Raw genomic sequence first — 23,807 nt, 5'->3', positions numbered from 1 at the left:
TGTGTTAGTGGAGGGAGAGAAGAATCAAGTTCACCTCCTAGAATTCTAGAACAAGCTGGTGGATGCAGGGTAGTCTCGTCTGTAGTGGGGGAAACTGACAAAGGAGCGTCCTTTAGTGGGAAGAGCAAGAGTTCTGTCTGTCTTCTAGATACCCACTTAGAGACGGTTTGTAGGGAGTATAATGTGTGTGAGTGGGAGCTGTCCAAAATGGAGAAGTGCTGATCCTGTGATTTTTTTCCCCCTAAATAATTGCATAGTACAGGATCATCAGGCGCACAAGTGTGTCATTCTTTAGGTGAGCCCAGTTGGGACACAGCTAGGTGGATCTGGGGCTGTGACCCAGCAGCAGGAACCTACGCTGCTTTGAATCGGGCAAGCGTGGGAACGAAGCTAACATTTGCGGCTCTGGTACAAGAGAGCCCGAGCTTAGGGAGAAGTATTCAGGAGAATGCTAAGTTACAACAGGTGCCCAGCACCTGGAGCTTGGAGTCCTTGGTCCTATGTGAAGTTGTGTTTAGGATGGGGTTTATCCTCTGGGTGGAGGGGTGCCTGGGCCTCGTGGAAACATGGCATTTCTCTTGCTGGGCGAGGCACAGCCTCGTTCCCAGCCAGCTCCAAGCTGCCACCCAAGAGAGCCCTCCTTGAATCAACCACTGCACAATCTTGCTTGTCTAAGCTTTGTATTCTTTTCTTTATAAGCCTCACTTAGTTTTCAGTCTTCTTTGTGGGGTTATGGAGTTGCCACTTTTCATTCTTTAGCTCACAGTGCTGAGGACTTCAAACCCTGGCCTTCCTCCTCCTGAGAGGTAGCTCACTGAGTCTGGATAATGCAGTCCTTTCCAGTAGGTCCAAACTGAGGCAAACTTGTACTCTGATACTAGGATCAAAGCAAGATTTTGCCTGTTCATCTGTACACATTTTTCAAGCTCTCAGTAGTATTTTTTTTTAAGATTTATTTTAGGTGGGGGGGAGAGGAAGAGGGAGAGAAAGCCTCAAGCAGACTCCCCACTGAACTCAAGCCCAACACGAAGCTTGATCTCACAGCCCTGACCGAGATCATGACCTGCGCGGAAACCGAGAATCACAGCTTAACCGACCGCACCCCAGTGCCTCAGGGTTTCACGAGTGTTTTTGAACAAGGTGCCTCAGCCGTAGCACCACCGGTGTTTTGGGGGCAGATAATCCTCTGTGTGGGGGCTGTCTTATATGAGGGTGCTGGGCAGCAGTCCTGGCCTCTACCCACTAAATGCCAGTAGCTTTCTTCCCCTCAGGATGTGGCCACCCCACATGACTCCATAGGGGGCAAAATCGGCCCTCGTTGAGAACCAGCACACCCCAATCAGACAAGATCGGGGGGAGTCCACTGTTGAGACCCTCCCCGACTGTGAGGCTCTTGAAGGTGATGGGTGCAAAATTCCTGCCACCAGCTCAGAGACCAGTCAAGTGGATTTTCTGTCTTTTTATTCTCAGTTATGGGACACATAAGCAATGCCCACATGTTGCCTGTTGTGCACACGTTACCTGTGCACCCCATGGTGATGTCCGTTCCTCACTTTCTGACCTCGTTTGGCCAGATTCTCCGTCTCCTCTGATTGAAATGTGGGAAGCAAGCCAGCGTTACTTCTATGCAAAGAGAACTTGGAATTTTTCTCATTTTCATCCCTTAGTGTGTGCTCCATGTCACCAATCTAATTTTGGGAAAAAAAGGTGCCCAGAAGGTCAAAACTGATTTTTCTTGCTGAGCAACTGTGGACAATACTTAGGTCTATCAGTTCCATCTTTCCTTCCAGAATAAGGACAGAGCAGGACATGGGGGCCTCATAGAAGTGCTTTTCCTGAAGGTCAAAAGAGGCGAGTTTCAACCCTACCCTTTACTGGCTGTGTAACTTTGAACATGGTGTTTTAAAGTCTCCGTTTCCTATATGTAAGGTAAGGGTACGAATTCTTGCTTAATTCACAGAGTGGTTTCCAGAATCCAGTGAAATCATCCGAAAGTGCATTGTGAACTCGAAGACGCCAGGCATGCATTACCCTCATCATTCCCATTATCCTTTCTGAAAGATGGACATCTTCACAAACTGACCTGTTCAATGTCCTTTTATATACTCCACTCCCTTGGCTAAAAACCTCCTCTAACTAGGATATTTTCATTGGATTTAACCACTCAGCCAGGCTCAATTCAAGAACCCCAGTGGGTTTTAAATCTGCTCACTACTGGCTAAATAATATGTTTGAAGAGAAAATAGCAAGCAGTGATCAACATCTTATTCACAGGCATAATAGCGCTGCTGAAACTCCCCTTTCTCATCCCCTATTATTATTAATATGGTGTTATTACCTAACGTACATTGTGTCCCAGACTGTGCCACTTGCCTTTACATTACATATACATAATACATAAGGCCTACCCTCCAAAGCCAGCTATTATCGAGGAGCGAGAGGAAATCGCCAGCGGTGGCAGATGTGGTAAGGCCCCGGCGTTTCGAGCTTGATCACCTTGCTCAGCCCTTTCTACTTGTCACGTCATGCAGTAGTCCTTACTCCTAGACTCAGAACTAACTAGCCGCTGTGAATGCGGAGACTGTCAGGCCCTCGGCTTGGCGTTTCCATATGCATCCCCTGGTTCACAGTCTCCCAGAACAAGCGAGCGGCGTTGTCTCTCTCAGGGGCAGAATCTGAGCGCGAAGGGAACTGACCCACCTCCCAGTGTGTGTGTTCAGACCCTGAGTACAGGGCTCATTTCTTTCTGCCATGTTGCTTCCACATCGAGAGTGCTTACATGTTCCCACACCAGGGAATTAAGAGAGACAACAACAACACAATCCTCCGTAGAGGAGCTTGGCAGTGTCTGCAGACCACAGGACAGAACCGAAGTTAGCAGAGCTTAGGCCGTCGTTCATTTGGGCCTGGATTTCCCAGCTAGGAGTTAGAATTGATTGGTTGGTTCGTTTCCCCCGCTGTTGCATACTGCAGGCTTGATTGCACCTAAGAATGGTTAGATAGACTTAACTGACATGAAACGGCTCCCCAAAAGCCGTGGCCAGGTCCTGCCCTCCATTGCACACGAGCATCACTTGTGACCTTGGTCAGAGCAGAACCAGCAGCAGGGCCAGCCCCCCCCCACTCGCTTTTCTGGGGCAGGCCCAGTGGTGGGATCGGGTGAGTGTCATGTGCAGCCCATGCTGGACCTTGCCTCCAGCTGGCCTTCATCAGTGTCCTAGAGAAGGTGGCCTTTGCTCTGGGCCTTTCGATAGCACGGTTCCTAGAAAGGCTGAGATTTTTCTCTGGTATTCTCTTTAGGTGATAAGGAACAGAAATTAAGAATTCGTTGTAACACTCTTGGGGCACCTGGGTGGCTCAGTAGGCTAAGCGTCAGCCTTCAGCTCAGGTCATGATCCCAGGGTCCCATTCGGCGGGGAGTCTGCTTCTCCTCCCTCTGCCCCTCCGCTGCTTGTGCTCTCTTGCTTGCTCCGTGTGTGCGCTCTTTCTGTCTCTCAAATAAATAAAATCTTAAAAAAAAATTCGTTGTAACACTCTGAATCTACTTTTCAATCTTCCCTTTCTTCTCTGTTTCGGTGTTAACAGCTTTCTTCGTAGCATCTTACTTGGTCATTTGAGGTCTTGGAGACATTTGGACTCTTCACAGGTCGCATTGACTGGGACTGTGTTGGAATGTTCTTTTGTGCTAAAAGTTCGAGCTCCGTGTCATAGTCACCTTTGCCTTTTCTGACTGTCCTTCCTATTTCCAGATGCAATCAGTCATTCTATCCCCGAGAATTCTGGTGAGACTTCATTTATAGCTTTCACTGCCTGATGATCGCTTGAGTATCTTATTTGAGTCAGTTTCCAAAATGATGAAGATTTTCAGAATGAGTCAAATCTGAGTTTTAGTCCCAGCTCCTGTAATTCTTTAAGACTCTGTGACTTCCTTGATGTCTAACTTTTAGGGTTATTGTGTGAGTTAAATGATATTTATAAATTGCTTATAGTGTCTGTTACATAGGGAACATTCAACAAATGCCATGTTGTTATTATCATAAACATAATAATACTCTTTCCTTTTAATCTGTGGTCTCCTAAGAAATAGGAACATTCCATATTCGCTGCTCTTTCCTTTGTGTCTAGTAGAGAGTTTGGCACACAATGAATGTTTAGATAAACGAGTCACTTTCAGAATTAGGTGATTTTTTTTTTTTGAAGGGGGATTTAGAGCATTAGGAATTCCTTTGATCAGTAACCAAATCCCCAAGTGGAAAGTACAGGCTTAATGGAATTATCTTGTGCCACATACCATCTTCTGTAGTACTTTCTAAGGGTGACATTCATTTCCCTTCTACACTCCCGTGTATGATAAATTCTAAATCTAGACAAGTTAGACATTTATCCTCAACACCTGGTTTCCTTGACAACCCTTCATATAAATAGTAAGGGCCTGTTATGGGAGTGAATGTCAATATAACCACAGTCTGAGGCTTCAAGGTCAAGGTAAAAGTATTTTAAATTACAACAAGACTCTTGGTTACTGTTGCGAGATGTATTACAAGCGGTGAGTAAAGGCACCATCTTTTCAGGGATGACCAGTGAACTAGGGTCATTTCGGTTCTTAGCCAGGAGTCATTCTGACCATCATTGACACAGCTTTCCTTTGGATCCCCACTTGACCAGGAGAGTTTCACCTTCCATGTTTTGTGAGAGAAAACCGTTTTTAAGCCAACCAGAAATTAATTAAGTGGCACGTCTGTTTCCCCCTCCTTAACCCACTTTACCTTCTGGGGGTTACCCTCCCATGTGTTTATAGGTAAATTGACCTGTGGGATGGATCTCTGAAGCTGGGACCAGAGAGTGTCACAGGCAAGAGCTTCACCTCTGAAGGATTACAAAGCCCTTTGAGCATGAAAAGCACCTCATTAATGCAGAGCAGCATGGGGCCTCATTAATTGCAGCCTCTGAGTTTGCCTTTGGGAGGTTCCTGGCCAAGAAGTGGTAGGAGTGGGAGAGAAGGAATGGGGGGGAGAGGGGAGCATGGGCAAGTGTTCCCCTAAAATCTCTAGAGGAAGTGGAGAACAGATAGCTGTAATTTTTTTTTTTTTTAAGATTTTATTAGAGAGTGTGTGAGTGCATGAGCAGGAGAGAGGGGCAGATGGAGAGGCAGAGGCAGACTCCCCACTGAGCAGGGAGCCCCACATGGGGCTGGAGCCCAGGACCCCGGGATCATGACCTTGAGCCTAAGGCAGATGCTTAACTGACTGAGCCACCCGGGTACCCCTGTGATGTTTTGCGGTTAAACTGTTAGACTCATCAGATGCTAATGCCTGGATCCGGGGATTTGTCATATTTGTGTTTTTACACTTCTCAGGTTTGTGCCTAGCCTGGTGTCGCAGAATCCTGTAGCACAAAGTTTCTCAACCATTAGAAACATTTGTCATCACCCGCTCCCCCAAGAGCCTATTCAGGCACATTTTTTTTTCCTAATTGCCCCCCTTCTCCCCTGTGAGATTTTAATAACAAATTATAGCAATATCCAAGATTTATTTATTTATTTTTATTTTTTTTGCCTCATGAGAAGCAATTCTGCCTTGTTAAGAATGCATGCTAATATTCCATTGTATATATGGACCACACCTTCCTAATCCAGTCATCTGCTGAAGGGCATCTCGGCTCCTTCCACGATTTAGCTATTGTGGACAATGCTGCTATGAACATTGGGGTGCATATGGCCCTTCTCTTCACTACCTGTGTATCTTTGGGGTAAACACCCAGNTATGGCCCTTCTCTTCACTACCTGTGTATCTTTGGGGTAGATATCCAGTAGTGCAATGGCTGGATCATAGGGTAGCTCAATTTTTAACTTTTTAAGGGACCTCAAGGAGGGCACGTATTGCATGGTGCACTGGGTGTTATACGCAACTAATGCATCATCGAACTTTACATCAAAAACCAGGGATGTACTGTATGGTGACTAACATAATATAATAAAAAAATTATTATAAAAAAAAGAATGCATGCCGAAGAATAAATTTATAGTAACAGGGAAACAAATAAGAGGGTTCCCCCCCCCGCACTTACTAGCAAAATGATTATCTCCATTTTTAGCACTTTGAGCAGGAGTTGAGAGAGAGAGTNGGAATGCATGCCGAAGAATAAATTTATAGTAACAGGGAAACAAATAAGAGGGTTCCCCCCCCGCACTTACTAGCAAAATGATTATCTCCATTTTTAGCACTTTGAGCAGGAGTTGAGAGAGAGAGTGTGGGGGGGTGTGGGGGTGAGTAGCTGATTAAGCCTGGTCTCTGTAACTCCCAAATCCTGTGTGCTCTCTAGGCCACATTCTTGCTCTTAGATCACCCGCGACAGCTTTCTGTATACAGAGGTACGTGCACACATGTGTGGACTGCAGATAAATAGGTTATGACCGACACTGATAAAAACACCACAGCATCTCACTTAGAACTAGGGTTGGTGTCAGCAGAACCATTCCTTCTTCTTCCATCCCCCTACCACCTCCAGCCCCCGTTAACGTCACCCGCCATCCTGAATTCCGTAATAATGCTTTTTGAAATCATTGCTTTTGTCTCTTTAAGCAGTCATCTGGTGTCCGGGAGGATGAATGAATGATCAATGAACACAGCAGATTCTCCACTATATCCCCATCCCCAGGAATGGTTCTCAGTCAGCATTGCTTGTGTCCTTGTATTGTTTTACTTTCGCAAAACCGTTCATTGAGTGCCTTTCTGTGTGTCAGAAACTGTGCTAAGTATACATCCATAAATACATACTGTGCCCTGTAATAAGAAGAATTGCAGCTTCTAAAAATATTAAGTCCAGGCTACGCAGGAGCTAATGCAATTTTCTCCTCAGTGCATTGAAAAATCTATTAGTTAAGAAGGCAGCTATATTTCAGGAAATTAAACCACTGTAACAGTCCAGTTCACAAATCAGAACTCCCAGTGCTTTATAATGCTTCATTTCATGACGCGAAGTACTTCGGCGATGTTCAGGCGATCTGTAAATGCTCCGGTGACCAGTCCCCCCAAGCTTCACAGAGCTAACCACAGAACGCCTCTTGCCAGGCGTGAGAGGAAGGGCTTTTGTTGCCACCGATTTGAGGGGGAATGTGTTTATAGATCTGTGATCACGTTCCTCCTGATTCGTTCTTCCTTTGTCATCACTCCAGAATTAATTATGTTTATGGAAGATGGTTTCTCAGTAGATTTGCGAATAATGAGCATTTCAGGTGGAAGCCAGCTAACGTATTTTAGGCTGGAGTTGTAAGCTCTGAATAATGTTCATTGATGCTTAGTGCGGAACGCTGTCACCTGAAAAGACCAGCCTGGGGGCCTCTTACAAGGTTTCCTCCCAAGCTTCCATTGTGGGAAGATGTGAGATATGTAATTCAGCTCTCCTGTTGATACGGGTTCCTTAGAATTTCAGTCTCGCTGACCTAGTGTGGCTTTTATGGAAATGAGAGTTCTAGGTTTAAAAAAGGACAGCCAGGAAACCTGGACTTCACAGACCGAACTGCCCATGAGGTATAAGGTTATCTAAAGAACTGATCTTCCATCAGCTCTTTCTCCTATTAATCTTAGAGAAAGATCTTCTCTCCCTGTATGTCCGACTGTGTCAAGTTCAGGTGGTACACTTAAGTTTCAGACTCTCTTGTGTCTTGTTTTTGAACCGTAGTAAGCTGGTTGGTGATCCTGTGTGCACGAGTCAACCAACAAGACCTTGAGAAATACAGTGCTTACTGTGTCTCCTGAGTGTGTCCTGGGGTGTAGTCTGGGGACAACTGCTTTAGGACCACATGGGGCTCTGGCTAAGAATAGAGAATTTTTTTAAATTTTTAAAATGTTTTTATTTAAATTCCAATTAGTTAACATACAGTGTAATATTAGTTTCAGGTGTACAGTATAGTGATTCAACACTTTCATATAACATTGGTACTCATCTCGACAGGTGCCCTCCTGAATCCTCATCACCTGTTTCACCCATCCCCCTACCCGCCTCCCCTCTAGGAACCAGCACTTTGTTTTCTATAATTAAGAGTCTGTTTCTTGGGTTGCCAGATAAACACAAGAATGCAGATTTCTGTGCCCCACCACAGGCCTGATGAATCCTCACCTCTGGGTGTGATCCTGGCAATCTGCATTTCTCCCCCTTATGAATTAATTTAGAGAATGTGAGCAGGGTGAGGGACAAAGGAAGAGGGAGAAAGAATCTCAAGCTGAATGGGGAGCCCAACACAGGGCTCAGTCTCATCACGCAGAGATCATGACCTGAGCTGAAGTCAAGAGTCAGATGCTTAACCAACTGAGGCACTCAGGTCCTGGGAATCTGCATTTTCTCTGGGCATCCTCCAAGGTTCTGATGCTTCTGAGCTGTCTTCTGCTCATCTTTTCCCTCCACAGGTTGCTAGAGTATCTTCCAAGCATGCAGTGGAGTTATGTCTCTTTGCTAGTGAAAACCTTTTTGTTTTTTCCCCACCATCTTTAGGACATTGTCCAGTGCTCTTTGGCATGGCATACAGTATTCTCCAACATTTGAGACTTTCCTGCCTCTTTCCATGTCCTTCTCCATCATTTCCAACTCTAGCCTTTACCTGCGTGTATCAGACTACTGCAAACACACACACACACACACACACACACACACACACACAGTTGTTTATATCTCTGTGCCTTCACTGATGAATCTGTCTCCTATCCTGCTTTTCTCTCAGTGTCTGAGAAACTCAATTTTCAACTCATTTTTTAAGACCAAATTTAAGGCTCATCTCTTCCAAACATCTCTTAATTGGTTACTCTCCCTCCCCTCCTCACTCTCTCCCTTAATTGTACCAGTGCTGCTATACATACAGTTGGAATTCATCTTAATCCGGTTTAGACTATTCTAGAATGTAAATGTGGTAACTAGTTTCCAAGATTTGCCCCAATAAAACCTGTCCACTAGTATTCACACGCTCGTCTGGTCCGTAACCGTGTGGCATAGTTAGAATCTGTAGAACCAAGAGGACATTCCGGAAATGACGTCATGTCATTTCTGAGGCCACGCCATAAAAGACACCCTGGTTTCTGTCACGGTCTCCTTTGATCACTCCCTCTGAGAGAAGCCATCTTCCATGTTGTGAAGACATTCAAGCTACCCTGCCAGGTGGTCCGCGTGGCAGGGAGCTGAGGTTTCCTCTGGAGAGCCAGCACCGACTGCCACCTGTGTGTGAGGGGGCCGCTTAGAAGCAGATCCCAAGCATCTAGATGTCTGGGACGTCACCTGACGTCTTACCTACAAGCTCATGAGAAATCCTGAGCCAGAAGCACCCAGCTTATGGGCCCCCAAATCCCTGACACCGGAACTGTGAGATAATAAGTAAGTATTACTGTTTGAAGCTGCTAAGTTTTGAGGTAGCTTGTTATGCAGGAATGGATAGTAAATATCCAGTAGACCACAGACTCCTCGAGAGCACTAGCTAGGTTTTATTCATCATGGACTCTGGTCCCAAGCCTCTCCTCGGTACCTGCCTGGCCCACATTAAGTGTTCTAGAAATGCTTATGTAAATGACCCCAACTGAGCTAAAGTGGATTTTTTTTCCTGGCAAGGATAAATACAAATGCATATGACTATCTTGTAGATGTGAATCTCATCTTTCCTGTTGCTTTAAATATCTCTGGTAATTTTGACAATGAACAATAGCCAATACATAGCCCCAGAATTCTCATGATCCGAAGGAGTAGGCACTGTAAGGATGCCCATTTTACAGATGAGAAAAGTGAGGTCTGTGGAGGTTTCATGACTTGCCCGAAGTGACCCAGCTAGTGAGTGACAGAGCCAGGATTCAAACCCAGGCAGTCAGACTGCAGAGTGCACACTTGTGAATCGGCTTGTAAGCTTGCAGTTTAAAAATTGAGCCCTTACCATGAGGCAAGCACTGTGCCGGGCCCCATAGTTCTCCTGCCTCCTTGGATACGTTCCCAAACCTCATGTGATGTTTGTCATTTTCTCTATTTAATGGGTGACGAGGTAGAGGGTTTGAGAAGTGAGCTTGCCAGTCCAGAGGTGGTGGAGCTGGATTTGGAATCTGGCCCGGCAGGCGCCCGAGTTCAAGCTTGTTCCATGGCCATCCTCCATGGGGTCTCCCAGAGCCCCCACCTCACCCAAGCTCCTCACCCTCCTTTCTCAACAATTATGTTCTGAACATACAGGTTGGTTGCCAAGACGACCACTCAGAAACAACATGAAAGGCAAATGACAAAAAAAAAAAAAAAAAAGGAAAGAAAGGCAAATGACTTTTCAAACATTCTGCAGCTAGGACGACTTCTTTTTTAATTTTTAAAAATGTGTCAAGGTGATTTGTAATCCATAGGAAAATCTTGATATGGGTGAGAAATCTATTTTGAGCAATAAATATTTCCAGGGTGTTGGAGGATAGCTTACAGACTATAAATAAAATAACTCCCTAGGAAGAGAGCAGGGTATGCTACTAATATTCCTATTATACAGATGAGAAAATTCAGGCCCGGAGAGACACAGAAGCCAGGAATACCCAACCCCAAAGCCTTCATACATAACTGCCATGACGAAACTGCTTCCTGGTGAATGAAGGTTTGGGTGGACATGGGCTTGGTTATGACAAACCAGGAACTCCTGGGACCAGGGGCAGTGGGAAAGGAGGAGAGAGGGACACTCTCATCATTTCAGAGCAGAATGGCTCAGACTGGGGACTGAGATAGGATAAGGAAGGACTTGGGTCCTTCGTGCACCAGGGTAGTAATACCTGACCTGTCGGCCGGGGGCCGGGGGCCGGGAGGGAGCGGGGGGAGGTCACCAAAGTAGTCAGCAGAATGCTCTTAACGCAATGCCTGGCACCCGGGAAGCACTCAGGAAATGCTAGATGATATTTTCTATTGTTCCCATTACTGGGCCATCCCAGTGCCTCTGAAAGTCAATGTCTTCAAGAAGAAATGCGCACCATTCCTTGATAAAACCAGCCCCTCTTCCTGTCTTTGCCTTGTCTCCCAAAGGTCAGAAACCTGACATCACACTGAGACATCACTTTCCTTCACCCCCTTCCATGCTCATGTTACTACCTTCACCAGGTTTTCTGAGAAACTTCTCTGTGGATCACCCAGCATCAGATGAACCCTCAGATCCCTTGCAGGACTTCATAGAAAACTCCCCTTGGGGTCTGTCTGCCAAGAACTGGCAGTTTGGGGAACGCAAATTTCCCCTTGAGAGCATCCCCCGCCCCCTACTCTGCAAAGAAACCCTTAAAACCTGGGATTGCTTATGCACCTTTATGAAAGTGCTGGGTAGTCTTCTTGGCACAGCGGCATTTTTGCTAATTAAATCTTAGAACATGCCACTTAGAATGATGAACAGCCATTGCAAGGATAATTGTCCATTAAAAGAAACCCAACTTTCATTTTTATTATTGTTGTAATTACATAAACCCCTTAGTGTGTTTATAGTGGTAAAGAATGTGCTAGGTAATTGCTTCATCAGGTGTGGTCATCTTACAGGCTACTACAGGGGTCAGACCCCCCAGGTGTCTGCAGTGTGCCTCTGAGGATGGCCTTCTCTCTGTTGACCCCGTGACTCGATGTCCCTGATTGGACTGAAGTTTGTTGCAGGGTGGGAACGAGATTCGATACCAGTAAGGGTTGCCCCAAGAGACTGTCCCAAAGTTGCATGGGTGAACATTTCCACCCACGTTGGTGGAAGGTTTTTTTTGTTTGTATATTTTATGTTAGTAGGTTTTTCTTCCTAAAACCAAAGGTATACAGTCCAAGTTGGAGATCTACCAGAGGAAGCTTTGCGTTTCCAAGATCTCAGTTTGTGATTTTGTTAATAATCTATGGAGGAGGAACACCTGGGTGGTGCAGTTGGTTAAGCGACTGACTCCTGGTCTCCCCTAAGGGCCATGAGATCCACCACCACCTGGAGCTTTACGCCCAGCAGGGAGTCTGTATAAGACTCTCTCTCCCCCTCTCCCCCTCTCCCTCCCTCCCTCTCTGTCTCTGAAATAAGTAAATAAATCTTTAAAAAAAAATAATCTAGGACGCCTGGATGGCTCAGTTGGTTGAGCATCCAACTCTTGATTTCAGCTCAGGTCACGGTCTCGGGGTTGTGGGATCGGGTCCCCACTCAGGCTCCACGCTCCGTGCCAAGTCTGCTTGTCCCTCTTCATCTGCCGGTCCTCTATCTCCTCTCTCTCTCTCTCTGTGTCTCAAATAAATAAATACAGTAAAAATCTTAAAATAATCTAAGAATACAGGGAATGGTGATGAGGGGCTTATTTTCCTCTGATAAAACCATCTCCATTCCTGACTTCCTGTTTACTGTCAAAGGTAGCATCATTTCCTGCTTTTATCAAGCTCAATATCCTGAATGATCTGAGCCTCCACGGTGCTGACAGACCTTCACTGGGAGAAGCCAAGTGGCCTTTGCAGAGGCCAGCTGGCTCCGGGCACCAGGCTGGAGGCTTTGCAATTCTCCCAGCAGTATTGCAAAGTGAGTGTTCCCAACCCCCATTTTGCAGATGAGAAAACAAAGCCTCACAGAGGTAAAATGATGGACCGGGTGCTAAAGCCCAGGTGTTGGGGCTCAACAAGCCACGCCTCTTCCATTGCAGCAGACCAAGCCTGGGCTGCAGCCGTTCAGGCTGTTTCTGCTGCTGGTTGCAGAAAACGTCCAAGGTAGGATTTAAATCCAGGCCTGGCCAGCTCTGCAATCATGTACGTTCATCAAACATTTTTTGAGTAATGACTGTGTTGTTACCACAGCACAAATGACATCGTCCCTGCTTCAGGGAGTTCCAGTCCAGAGCTGGCGAGAGACATGGAAAATTAGACACAGTGTGAGAGCGTGCTGTGCTAGGGGAAGGGAGGCAGCTTGCTCAAGGAGCTATTGCCCAGCCTGGGGCCCCGGGGGTGTGGGGAGGTGCCTTCTAAGCTGAGGCTTGAAAGAAGAGCAGGATTAGATTAAGGCGGGGGTAGGGGACATATTATATTGTACTTCTAAGAGAGATAATAAATGTATCTGCTTTTTACCACACGTCTTTTCCCCCCATAGATTCCTCGGTTTTCTTTCTGGGGTTTTCTCTCTGAATACAAACTCATCTGAATGCTTCCTTTACCTCTAATTGAACACTCTGACTTAATTGATTATGTATTAAGTTGGGGACTTAGGGCGACATTCCGGCCTGGGCTCATGTTGAGATTAATTTATTCCTGTCGCTCTACTGTTCGGTGATGCATCTCAGTGCCTCACATGTGTGTTAAAAATAAAGCCGAGAGTCAGGGCAATCTAATTAGATGGCTCAACCCAACGCTCTGGTGTTCAGTCTTCACCAAGCTCTCCTGCTTTGATGGTAACCAAAATAGATGAATAAGTTAATCAAAGGTCTGATTAAATAGCACAGCTCTGCCGCGTGGACCCATGATTGCCAAGCTTCAGTTCAACCACATCCTCAGGGGAGAGGAGCCGCTGAGCCGAGTTCCAAAGGCCGGAGCTTTCATGAGGAAGAGTTTTGTAAAGCCCCCTGGAGACCCTTCCTGGAGGAGCCCCTGGCCCTCAGATCTAAGCTGATGGCATGTCAGGATGCTGTCTCTCCGATGGAAGGATCCTGTGGCCTGGGGAAGGAAGGCAAACCTTCCCTTGGCAGATTCTAACTATTGCTTTGCGTCTTACTCGCTGAGGGACTGTAGACAAATCATCACCTTCCTGTGCCATTTGCCCACCTACGCACCTGTCCACCTTACAGATACCTTGCTGCTTTGGTACAGCAGAAGGCCTCGAGCTGTGGTCTTGCCATGATGCGTTCAGTTCGGTGACCAGTTTGCCCCTCCAGGTGCTGCCCTCTGGCCCGCTCCTACCCTACCTTGTGCCGCATGAGGCTAACGCACTGGGCCGTGGCTCTGAGATCACGTTCCCTCTCCTTCCCTTTGGCTTTGTACAGAGGGGCCCTCTAGCAGGAGAGGGGTGGGCAGGAGTGGAGAGAGGCTGAGTGAGAGGCCTCTCCCTGCTCCATCCCGTGAGACTGTCACACTTTGGCCGTGGCCCTCACCCAAAGCTCACGGCTCCTGCCTGGTGGCTTATTCGCATGGCCACCATCTCCAAATTCCAGCGGTGGCAGCTGGCACCAGCTGTCGGGTCTGGGGTCATAACGGCCATCCACTTGTGTCTTCCCAGGTGCCGCACGGTTCCTTGCTGCAGGGCCCTAAATTATGCATCTGCTTCAGTCAGTAGTTCTTTTATTATCCCATCTTCCTCAGATCACCCAGTTTGAGGGTGTTGTTTCCACCCACACCCCAACTGATACAATGCGGCACACGGTAGAAGTTAACTGCTTTTTGTAAACGACAGAAACTCAGAAAGGCTGGATGAACTTGTCCAAGGTGACGCGGCACGAAGTGACACCGGAATCGAATCCACCCATGCCTGACCCCCAGAACCTGATGTTTAACACTTTGCCGCGGGGAAATCAGGAGAAGGGTGGGAGCTTCTGTGTGCCGAGGGTCTTTTGTGTACTAAGCCCTCGAATCCTGCCATCTCCTTTGCTTCTTACATGAACCATGCAGTGCAAGCATCGTCGTCTCCTTTTTACAGGGATGGAGACGGAGGCCTAGAGACACCGACACTGTGTATGGGGCCGGGGTTCGGATTTTGGCTTTTGTCTCTGCTTTCCCTCCTCCGTGCTGCCAGGGAAGATGGTGATGGGGACAACAGACAGAGTTCAAGGGTCTATTCCCTGAGACTAACATGTGGTGAAAAGTTTTGCCCATCAGTTTATGTTTTTTCTTTTTTTCCCCCTGGTCAAAATGGCACATGTATTGAAAGGTTAAGGAGTAGCTGACATGGTATTTTCAAGTAAACTGAAGAGGAGCGCAGAACACGGAGTGGGTTTGAGGCACAGACTGGATCGTGTGAGTTACCACGGGGGTCCTTTGTCCTAGCTTTCCCAAGGCAGCATCTGTGTCCCTGTTTTCCCACTATCACTGATGTTGGTATATTTAAAAGGAATGGAGTGCTTGTTTTTTCTTTACAATGATAGTAATTGCTCATTTTAAAAAGTCGAAAATTGTGGTAAAATAAATGTGTGTGTGTGCGTGTGTGTGTGTGTGTGTGTGTGTGTGTACGTATTTATCTAGAGGAGGGACCCATCATCCCTACATGACCACTATTAGTAATTTGATTCCATGCTTCTGTTTCTTCTTTCTCAGCATAAATTTGCGTGGATGTGTTTTAATGTTTTTGATTATATGCAGTGGTTTTTAAGCAAAAGAAATTTTAAAACTTGCCTTTTTTCTTTGAACATCACATGCAAGTTTTTTTTTGTTTTTGTTTTGTTTTTGTTTTTGTTTTTTTTGCATCCTAACCTAGATTGCTCATAGCCATTAAATAGTATGCTGTCGGGTTTAGAAAAGCACGTTCACGTTTTAATTAACTGTCCAGTTTTGGGGCATATGGATCGTTTCTGTTTCTTTTATAACACAGTGATGACCATCTTTGGGAATAAAACTGGTTTTTCATTTTTAAATGTGACTGGTTTGTTTTTGTTTTTGTTTTTTTAGAACAGTGTCCTCAGAATGGAATTATAAGGACAAAAGGGATGAATGTATTTTGGAATCTCAATAAGGCGGCCACATTTTCTGCTGAAGAGTTCCGTTATCAGTGTTGTGTTATTGAAAATAAGTGTGCTTTGACTTGGATGGATGGCAGCTCCCCGGGGCAGCTAGGAAGGGGCCCCTAACTGTGGTTACTTTCATGCATGATCTGTGCCTTTGAGAGCTTTCAGTGCACCGGTATTCTGTATTATTTTCAGCCTTGCCTTTGGATACCAAGTGGTACCGAGTTGTGTGCCTCACTGACAAATGTACCCACCTGTGGGACCTTGGTTATCCTGTTACATCATGGGAGGATTTCAGTGGGGGCTCTCCGTAGCTGTTCATTACTGTCTGTGGACGTTTCTTCTCTTGCTCCCCAGTGAAGAGTGTTGCGTAGCTTATGACCAAGTCCTTCTCGTGTGTTTGAGAGCCAGAAGACAGAACAACACTAATTGGTTTCATTACAGCTCAAAAAAATCGATAAGCATAAGATTGAATGACTCCACGAAGGTAGCAATCTTTAATGACAAACAGAATATGATTGAAAGAAATCTACCTTGGAACAGTTAGGTACTATTTGCAAAAAAAAAAAAAAAAAAAAAAAGAGTATGATTCGATTTGTATACTTCGATTCTTTTGTAACATAGTCTTCTTTTCTCCAGTGAGCCTATGTAGTCTATGTAATTTCTATAATAAAAATTTTATTTAAAAAAATCTGAGCATAGCGTTTGTAAATAATAGTTATTTCGTAAATATTGCTTTCCCTCTCCCTTGATTCAGATGCATTTTCTTCCAATAAACTTCACATGCCAAACTATAAATTACATAAATAAATCTTTAAGAAAATATTCATTTACTCAGCAAATTTTTATTGAATACTTTTTATGTACCAGGCACTATTTATAATGTTTATGCAAAAAATGAATGTAATGATTCCTTTTTCCCCCCCCCTCTCTTTTTTTCTACTCCTCGTCCCTGCCTGATCTAGTCTGAAGTATCCTGGATCCCCAACAAACACTACTCTGGCATTTACGGTCTGATGAAGCTTGTCCTGACCAAGACTCTTCCTGCCAACCTGGAGAGGGTCATTGTCCTTGACACAGATATCACCTTTGCGACCGACATTGCAGAGCTGTGGGCCGTGTTCCACAAGTTCAAAGGTAATGGTAGCCCCTTTTTTCCTGCTGTCTTTGAAGGTGTCGTTATGCCAGGAAGAGTGATTGTATTTTTTTTTTTTTTAATCTGAGGCCCACGTTTAGTGAGGTCATGCTTAATGAAATGCGCAAGGAGCTACAAATCTAGTTAAGTATCAACTCTACTGGCATTTGAAGCATGTTCGAATCAAACTGGAATTTGTTTGCGTTTCTTTAGTAAATGAAGAGGTAATGTCTGTTCATAGGAAGAGCCCGATTTAGGATGCTTTGTAAGAGATAAATGTCAAATGTGTATATTTTGTGTCCAGATAATTGAGTGTTGACTTACCTACATCTATCAGTTCGGTTTTTTTTTTTTTAATCAAATGATGCTTTGATTGCTGAGAAAGGCCTTTGAGGTGGTAGAGATGGGTATTGATTATAATGTTGGAAAATGTTCTAATGGCTTTTGCTTTCATTAATGTTGTGGTTTATCACTTTAAGGAGGTATATAAGTTTGGCTTTGTAAGACATTTCTTCTTGTCTGGTTAGTTTTTTCTTAGCCATTACTGTAGCTCTTGTCAGTGCCTCAAGGTGTATGAGATTACATGGTGAGGAATTGTGAGCCCGGTAGGCGTACTGGACTCTGGCGTGGATGCATGGGAGAAGTGATAAGTTAGCACAAATCGTGGGTTTTTACTTTAATCCCCCCTCCAGATGTCTTCCTTAAAATTGCATTCTTACAAATTCTTCTCTATATTAGACAAATGCAATGAGAGAGAAATTTAAGAGTGAGATTTTTTTTTTCTTTATTTCTTAGTTTTCTTTTTAAAATTGCATTCTGGCTTCCGTGTTTAAAATCTCTCCTCCTGCTTCTCTGTAGCTCCTTACCCTGAGAAGGTGAAATACTACTCAGCGATTTAAAATCACCACATTTTCATAAATCACAGAATATTCCAGTTGGTTTCTGTTTCCATTCATGGACAGAAGAGTAAATTCCTCACCTACTCTAGTCTCTGGCTGCTTCTTGCCAGAAGGGGGTGGGGGGCTCTCTTAGTTCTAGGCTAATTGAAAAAAAAGTCCTGAGCATATCATGGGAGGAGACACTCTGACCCTCACGCTCTTTTCCTTGTCAGGATCAAAACTTATTTTCCTTACCCATGTCAATAATGACACTAAGAAAGATGTCATTTAGCGAAACTGAGTGTGTCCCAGCTCTGGTCTCTTTTTCATAGAATGTTGGGATCTGTCCCTTCAAGTCAGAAAGAAACTGAAGCTTGAAGGCATGCAGGGTTCAGCTGAGAGTTGAGACCAGAAGGCACATACATGTCGGCTTCTGTGTGCATCTCTTGTCAAGTTTCCCCCATCATTTCTGCAGTGGGGGTGGCAGAGGGAGAGAGAGAATCCCAGGCAGACCCTATGCCCACCCCAAAGCCCGACATGCAGCTAGATCCCATGACCCTGAGATCATGACCTGAGCTAAAGTCAAGAGTCAGACGCTCAACTGACCAAGCCACCCACGTGCCCTTGGGGGACAGTTTTTAAAAAATAATTGTGATATGCACATTTTCACGCTCATGTCCAGGATTCAGTGATGTGTTTATTCAGCAGACGTTTATGGCATCTCTACTGGGTGTTGCTGGTACGCTGGGCTCTGGAAATAAAGAGACGAGCAAGAATGAGAGTTACCACTTCTCTTGGAGGGGATCAGAGAAGGCAGCTGGGAGGGCATCACAGAGGAGGTGGTCATCGTGCTCTGACTTGCTGGAGAGGCAAAGTGGTTGTGTGTGGTGAATGGCCACAGTCCCCTTTGTGAGTGAAGGACTTCGACTCCAGCTGCTGGGAGTGCAGCCTACAGAGGGCCCTCAGCTATCAGCCCCCTGGGGTAGGGCCACAGGTGAAGAGTCACATGCCTGTGGCCATGCCTCCTTCCTGGGGAATGTGGGATCTTGCAGGGCCAGCTGTGAGAACCCAGTCACAGCTGGATTTCTCTCTCTGCCCAGTCCCCTTACCTTCCTTTTTCAGATGCCCTTCCCAAGACCACCCCCTAAATTAACCTCCTGCATGCTGACTTCCATATCAGAGTCCGTTTCCCCAGAAATGCAACCTGCAGTATGCATTTAAAGCTACAAGTCTCCCTTGGAGAAGTGTAACTCAGTGAACTCCCTGGAACAGGTGGTCACTAATTGTAGCATTGTAGCTAGGAAATCCCATTTATTCTGTCCCAGCTAGGACCTGCCATAGTGCTGGTGGGGTTCTGAAGCCAGTAACAACAATAGTATAATCGTGGTGTTAAATCCCCCCATATCATCGGGAAGGGGAGGCTCCCAAGGTGCTTGCTGGTGCAAGGATTGGGATCCTGGGGCAGAGCAGAGTATGTGGGCCAAGGTCAAGGTTAGAACGGGGATGGGGCACTTGAATGCAAGGAACTGAGTTAATGGGCTGCATTTTATTTGTTCATTCTTTTATTGGTTTATTTCTAGCACTTGTTAGGCCCCTGCTGTGCAGAAGAATATATTAGATGCTGCTGTTATCTAAAACTCTCGAGAACACACCACCTGCCTTTAAGGAGCTCACAAACAAGGCAGACTGCCTTACATTTTTATCTTATCACCAGCAAAGGAGTATACAAACATCTGAGGTTTTCCCATGCCCACTGTAACTTTTCTGGGAAAGTATGGAGGTGAAAAGAAAATAAGTAAGCTCTTCTCTTCTCCATATGGCACTCGTTTGGACAGAGTTGGTTTTTTAGGGGTTTTTGTTGTTGTTGTTGTTGTTGTTCTATAATTATTATTTTTAAACTGAAATGATTAGTAGCCAGGTCATGAAACGGGAAGAAAGCCCCTTAGCACAGACCCATGAACTTAGAAAGTTCTGATCCAAAAGGGAGCGTTTCCTCTCTCATAAAGCCAATTGCATTGGCATCCTTCACCGTGAACATTTTGAGTGTCACTGGTGCAGTTTGGCCTTGTGCGTTTTTCTCTGTTTTACAAGAGCTAGTCGTCTGGGCCTCTTGTGTTCAGATCCCATACACTTGACTCCTTCATGGTGCTCTGAGGCTCCCCTCCTCCAAATCCCTTACATGGAGACTCTAGAAAGAAGCCTTTTAGTAAGGGCTTAGACCCACCCTCCACCTCGGCCATGGGCAGCTTTGTGTGCCTCTTGGGGATGTCTGCGTGCCCCCTGAGCCTTGACTTCGCCTAAATGGCAGGTGCCTCCTTCCCCACGTCAGCAGTCTGCACCCTTGTCACCAGCTGCAGCTGCCAACGAATTTTCGGAGCCCCTGGTTTCTCAGCCAGGAGTACTGGCTGCTCCCCGGTGGGCTAGAGTGGGAGCCACCCATTCGGTCTTGGAGCTGAGCTTCATAGTGGCCACATTGTTTCCTGACTGTTAGGAATGTTGCAAGAGTAAGAGAAACCCAGCCCCTCCCTTTGAAGTGTCTACTTGAGTGGGGAGAAGACTGACAATAAGTAAGTAAAATATGTAACCTATTCGATGGTGATCAGTGCTCGCTCCGGCGGAAATTGGTGAGAGCAAATGAGGAATGTCTCTGTCTGCGTGCACATGCACTGTTTTAATATTCAAATACGGTGGTGACGGAGGCTCTTATCAAAAAGGTGACACATGGGGCGTCTGGGTGGCTCAGTCGGTTGGGTGTACGACTCTTGATTTCAGCTCAGGTCATGACCTCAGAGTCATGAGATGGAGCCCCACGTCATGCTCTATGCTCAGCGCAGTTTACTTAAGATTCTCTCCCGCTCCCTCTACCTTCCACCCCCATTCACACTTGCATGCGCTCTCTCTCTCTCTAAGAAAAAGGTGACATTTAAGCAGAAGCCTGAAGTTGAGAGAACAGGCATGCCAGGTGCCTAGGGGAAAGGGGAATAGTGTCCTAGGCATAAGGAACAGCGAATGTGAAGTTTCAGGAGCCATGTGGCCTGGCAGGTTTGAGCAACAGGATGGAGTGAGCCCGCGATGGGTGGGGGCTATGGGTCAGATCAGGGAGGCCTCCTTTGTCAAGCAGAGGGAGGATTGTGCCTCTCCCATCCGTGCTGAGGGAAAGCCATTGTGCAGCTTTGAGCAGGAGTGATGGGACCTGTTTGATGTTTTTCATGGGTCATGCCGGCTGCCCATCTGAGCATAAGAGGAAGCAAGGAGACCGTTTCCGAGGCGGGGCAGCCCCAGGACCCGGGTGCGTCAGCACAGGTGCAGGCGTCATCATGGTAGGGCTGCGTTTTGGATGTACAAGCGTCAGGATGCTCTGCTGGGGGTGTGGGAGCCAGAGAGAGCGCAGGGTGAAGGGTGCATAAGCTGGCACGGCAGACCGCACCACGACTGCACAAAGAGGATTTGGGTTTGGGACCCTTGAAGTTTGAAAGGCCTAATTGGACATCCACATGGAGAGGGTGAGGAGGAGGCAGAGAAATGAGTATTTGGAAAGCAAAGGGACAATACTATTTCCTAAAGACTGCCTGTGTTCCAGGCACTGAGCTGGAAGCTTTGTACATTTGAAAAACAGCATCAACTGGACCCAAGAGAGGCTGAGTAACTTTCCCTGCTCGAAGAGCTCTTGGTAGCAGAGCCGAGCCCTGGACCATCCGGCTGTGGAGTCCGCGCTCTGCCTCCTGCCTCTCCGGCTTCCTTATGGGGTGGGGGTGGGGGCATAGGCCTGGGGAGGGGGACTGCCCCTTAGTTGAGCTGTGACCCATGATCACGAGTCCCCCACCATCCGAGTGCCGCAGTTTTACTGCACAAAAATTGGGAAATAATATTCGATTTTACAATATGAAGGGGCTGTTATGAAAGCGTAAATAATAAATGTACCCCCATAACTTGAAGCTTTTCAAAGAAGCCATGTTCAATGTAGCATTTTTATTCTTGAGAAGAAATGTCTTCCCTTTAGGAAGAGTCTCTTGCCATAGTGTAAAGCCCTGGCCCCCAAACAGGTCCGGTGGGTGTATCAAGCACAGGGGGGCATTCCCCTGCTCGCCCCCATCATGCCACGGTGTAGGCAGCTATGTCACACCTGTGGATATTTTTTAAGAACTAATGGATTCGCCGTGGACTAATTACAGATAACATTTTTAAGCACTTACTCTGTGCCAATCACTCTGTGAAGCACTTTCTGGTGAAACTCATTTAATCCTTACAACACTCCCAGGAAGTAATTATTGTGAATGTTTCCATTTTAAAGATCTGGGAACTCACACGTAGGGAGGCCATGTGGCATGCCCAGCGCCTCAGCTCTTAGGTTGTAGGACCGGGACTTGAACTCCAATGACCTGACTCTAAACCCAGTACCCTTTACCCTGCACCTGCGCTCCCTAGAAGGGAGAGGGTGGAGCTTCGAGTCTCTGTGGAGAGACACAAGTTAGATAGACGAGAGCAGTCTAGGTGATTACAGGAACGGGGTAGAGGGCAGGACCAAGGCGAGACAGGCATTCAGAGAACAGTACTATGGAGGCGAAATCAAGGCCATGGCGACATGTGGTTTTCCCAGGATCTGAGAAAAAAATTTTGGTTTCCAGAATCCTGGCCCAGCTGGTGACATCCCAGAACATCATCTTTAAAGTAGACGTGAGCTCCAAGAGCTCTACTCATGCACTCATCAAGGTCGGTAGAAGGGCGGCAGAATCGGGGTCATTCTGTGACCACGGGCGGGTTACCTGACTTCTCTGGGCTTCAGGGATCCAGGAACAGTGCCAACAGGGTCTGTGAGGAATGCACGAGATCGCGTGCATTATTCTTCCCATGTCCCGTTTTTCTCTAAGGACTCCCACCAGAGGCTGTGGGGTAATGGCGGCGGCTGTGGGGTAATGGTGGACATCCTTAAAGTGTGTCTGCTCCGTTACCTCGCAGCCTTGTCCACAAAGCCACTGAGGCTGGGGTGGCTGTAAGTGTAAAATAATGTGGAAACGCTGAATATGAAACACCTTGAAAGTACTACTTTCGAAAAGACATTCGCAGAACTTTGGTGATTATAATCACTTGCCTTGAAGGAGTTTTTAGACACTCTTAACATTTCTCCAGGTCACATCTTTATTTCTTATCTTGCCTAGGCTGCTCCTCCTCCCCTTCTCCCTTCCTTCTCTTCTCCTGTCCCCTCTCTCCCTGCTTCTCTCCTCCTCTCCCTCCTCCCTCCCTTCCCTCCCTCCCCCTTCTCTCCTTCCCCCCTCCTTCCTCCCTCCCATCCTCCTCCTCTCCCTCTGTCAGTGGAACTAGTGGGAGTAGGAAAAGCCTTGCAAAGGAAGACATCAGGTTTCAAATCCCTGCTGGTCTACTTATCAGCAGGACGGTCTTGGGGTGTCCGTTGAACCTCTCCATCGCACTCCCTTACCTGTAGAGTGAGCACACTGACACTGTCTGACAAGAGTGTGGATTTGGGGAAGTGATCCTGGTGCCCAGTAGACGCTTTTCCTTCCTTGTCTCTTTTTTATTTTTTCCTTTTCCTTCCTAGCCTGTCTTATCCGGTCTTACCCCATTTGCCCCTTTTCCTTTGACTTTCGATCCTTCTCCTTCGCTCTCTTCACGGACCTCCAAGTGAAGCCCCACACCTCCCTCCCTTACAGGGGATCAAAGATGGCCTTTGAGGACCCCCACCCCACACAGCCTCACGCTGGTGAGGTACCCCTGAATAAAGCCGGCCCTCCTTGGCCAGGCCAGCTCTGAAGAAGGTACCCCTCACCTCTCATTTGTTCCCACCTTCCTAGAGAGTCCGTCCTGCTCTGCAGAAGAAAAGCAGAAATTTTAAAAGATAGAGTTTCCAGTGAGGTGCTTTGCAATGGCTGGGACAGCCAGCGTCTGTGTGGGTGACGCTCTGTTGGTGCCGATGGCCCTGGGGTTCTGCTGGGACGGGGCGAGGCTCCACTGTGGGGTTTGGGTTTCGTGTTCGTGCTGCACGCAGAGGCTAGGGCCTTTCTTCGCATCTGTACAGTGGTTTCAGACATTCTCCTGCACTCCTCTTCATAACATTCCTTCCTCACCACCGGTGTTCACCATTTCGTTAACTTCTAATGCCCAGCTGATTTTCCACTTGGAATGCTCGCCATTGGGGAACACCAGGGATTCTGTTCCTGG

General features: G+C 46.6%; 1 protein-coding gene across 2 annotated transcripts in view; it reads left to right on the top strand.

The window, feature by feature from the left end:
- The window catches only part of LARGE1 (LARGE xylosyl- and glucuronyltransferase 1), a 521,400-nt gene that overhangs the window by 287,565 nt on the left and 210,028 nt on the right, over positions 1 to 23,807 (top strand). For both annotated transcript variants that reach the window (XM_034643724.1, XM_034643725.1), the window contains one exon: positions 16,586 to 16,757. In XM_034643724.1, coding sequence (XP_034499615.1) covers positions 16,586 to 16,757 — 172 coding nt within the window. The remainder of the gene's footprint in view (positions 1 to 16,585; positions 16,758 to 23,807) is intronic.

The sequence above is a fragment of the Ailuropoda melanoleuca genome, chromosome 15 (assembly GCF_002007445.2).
Source record: "Ailuropoda melanoleuca isolate Jingjing chromosome 15, ASM200744v2, whole genome shotgun sequence".
Classification (NCBI taxonomy): domain Eukaryota; kingdom Metazoa; phylum Chordata; class Mammalia; order Carnivora; family Ursidae; genus Ailuropoda; species Ailuropoda melanoleuca.
This window is presented reverse-complemented; position numbering and strand designations above follow the sequence as displayed.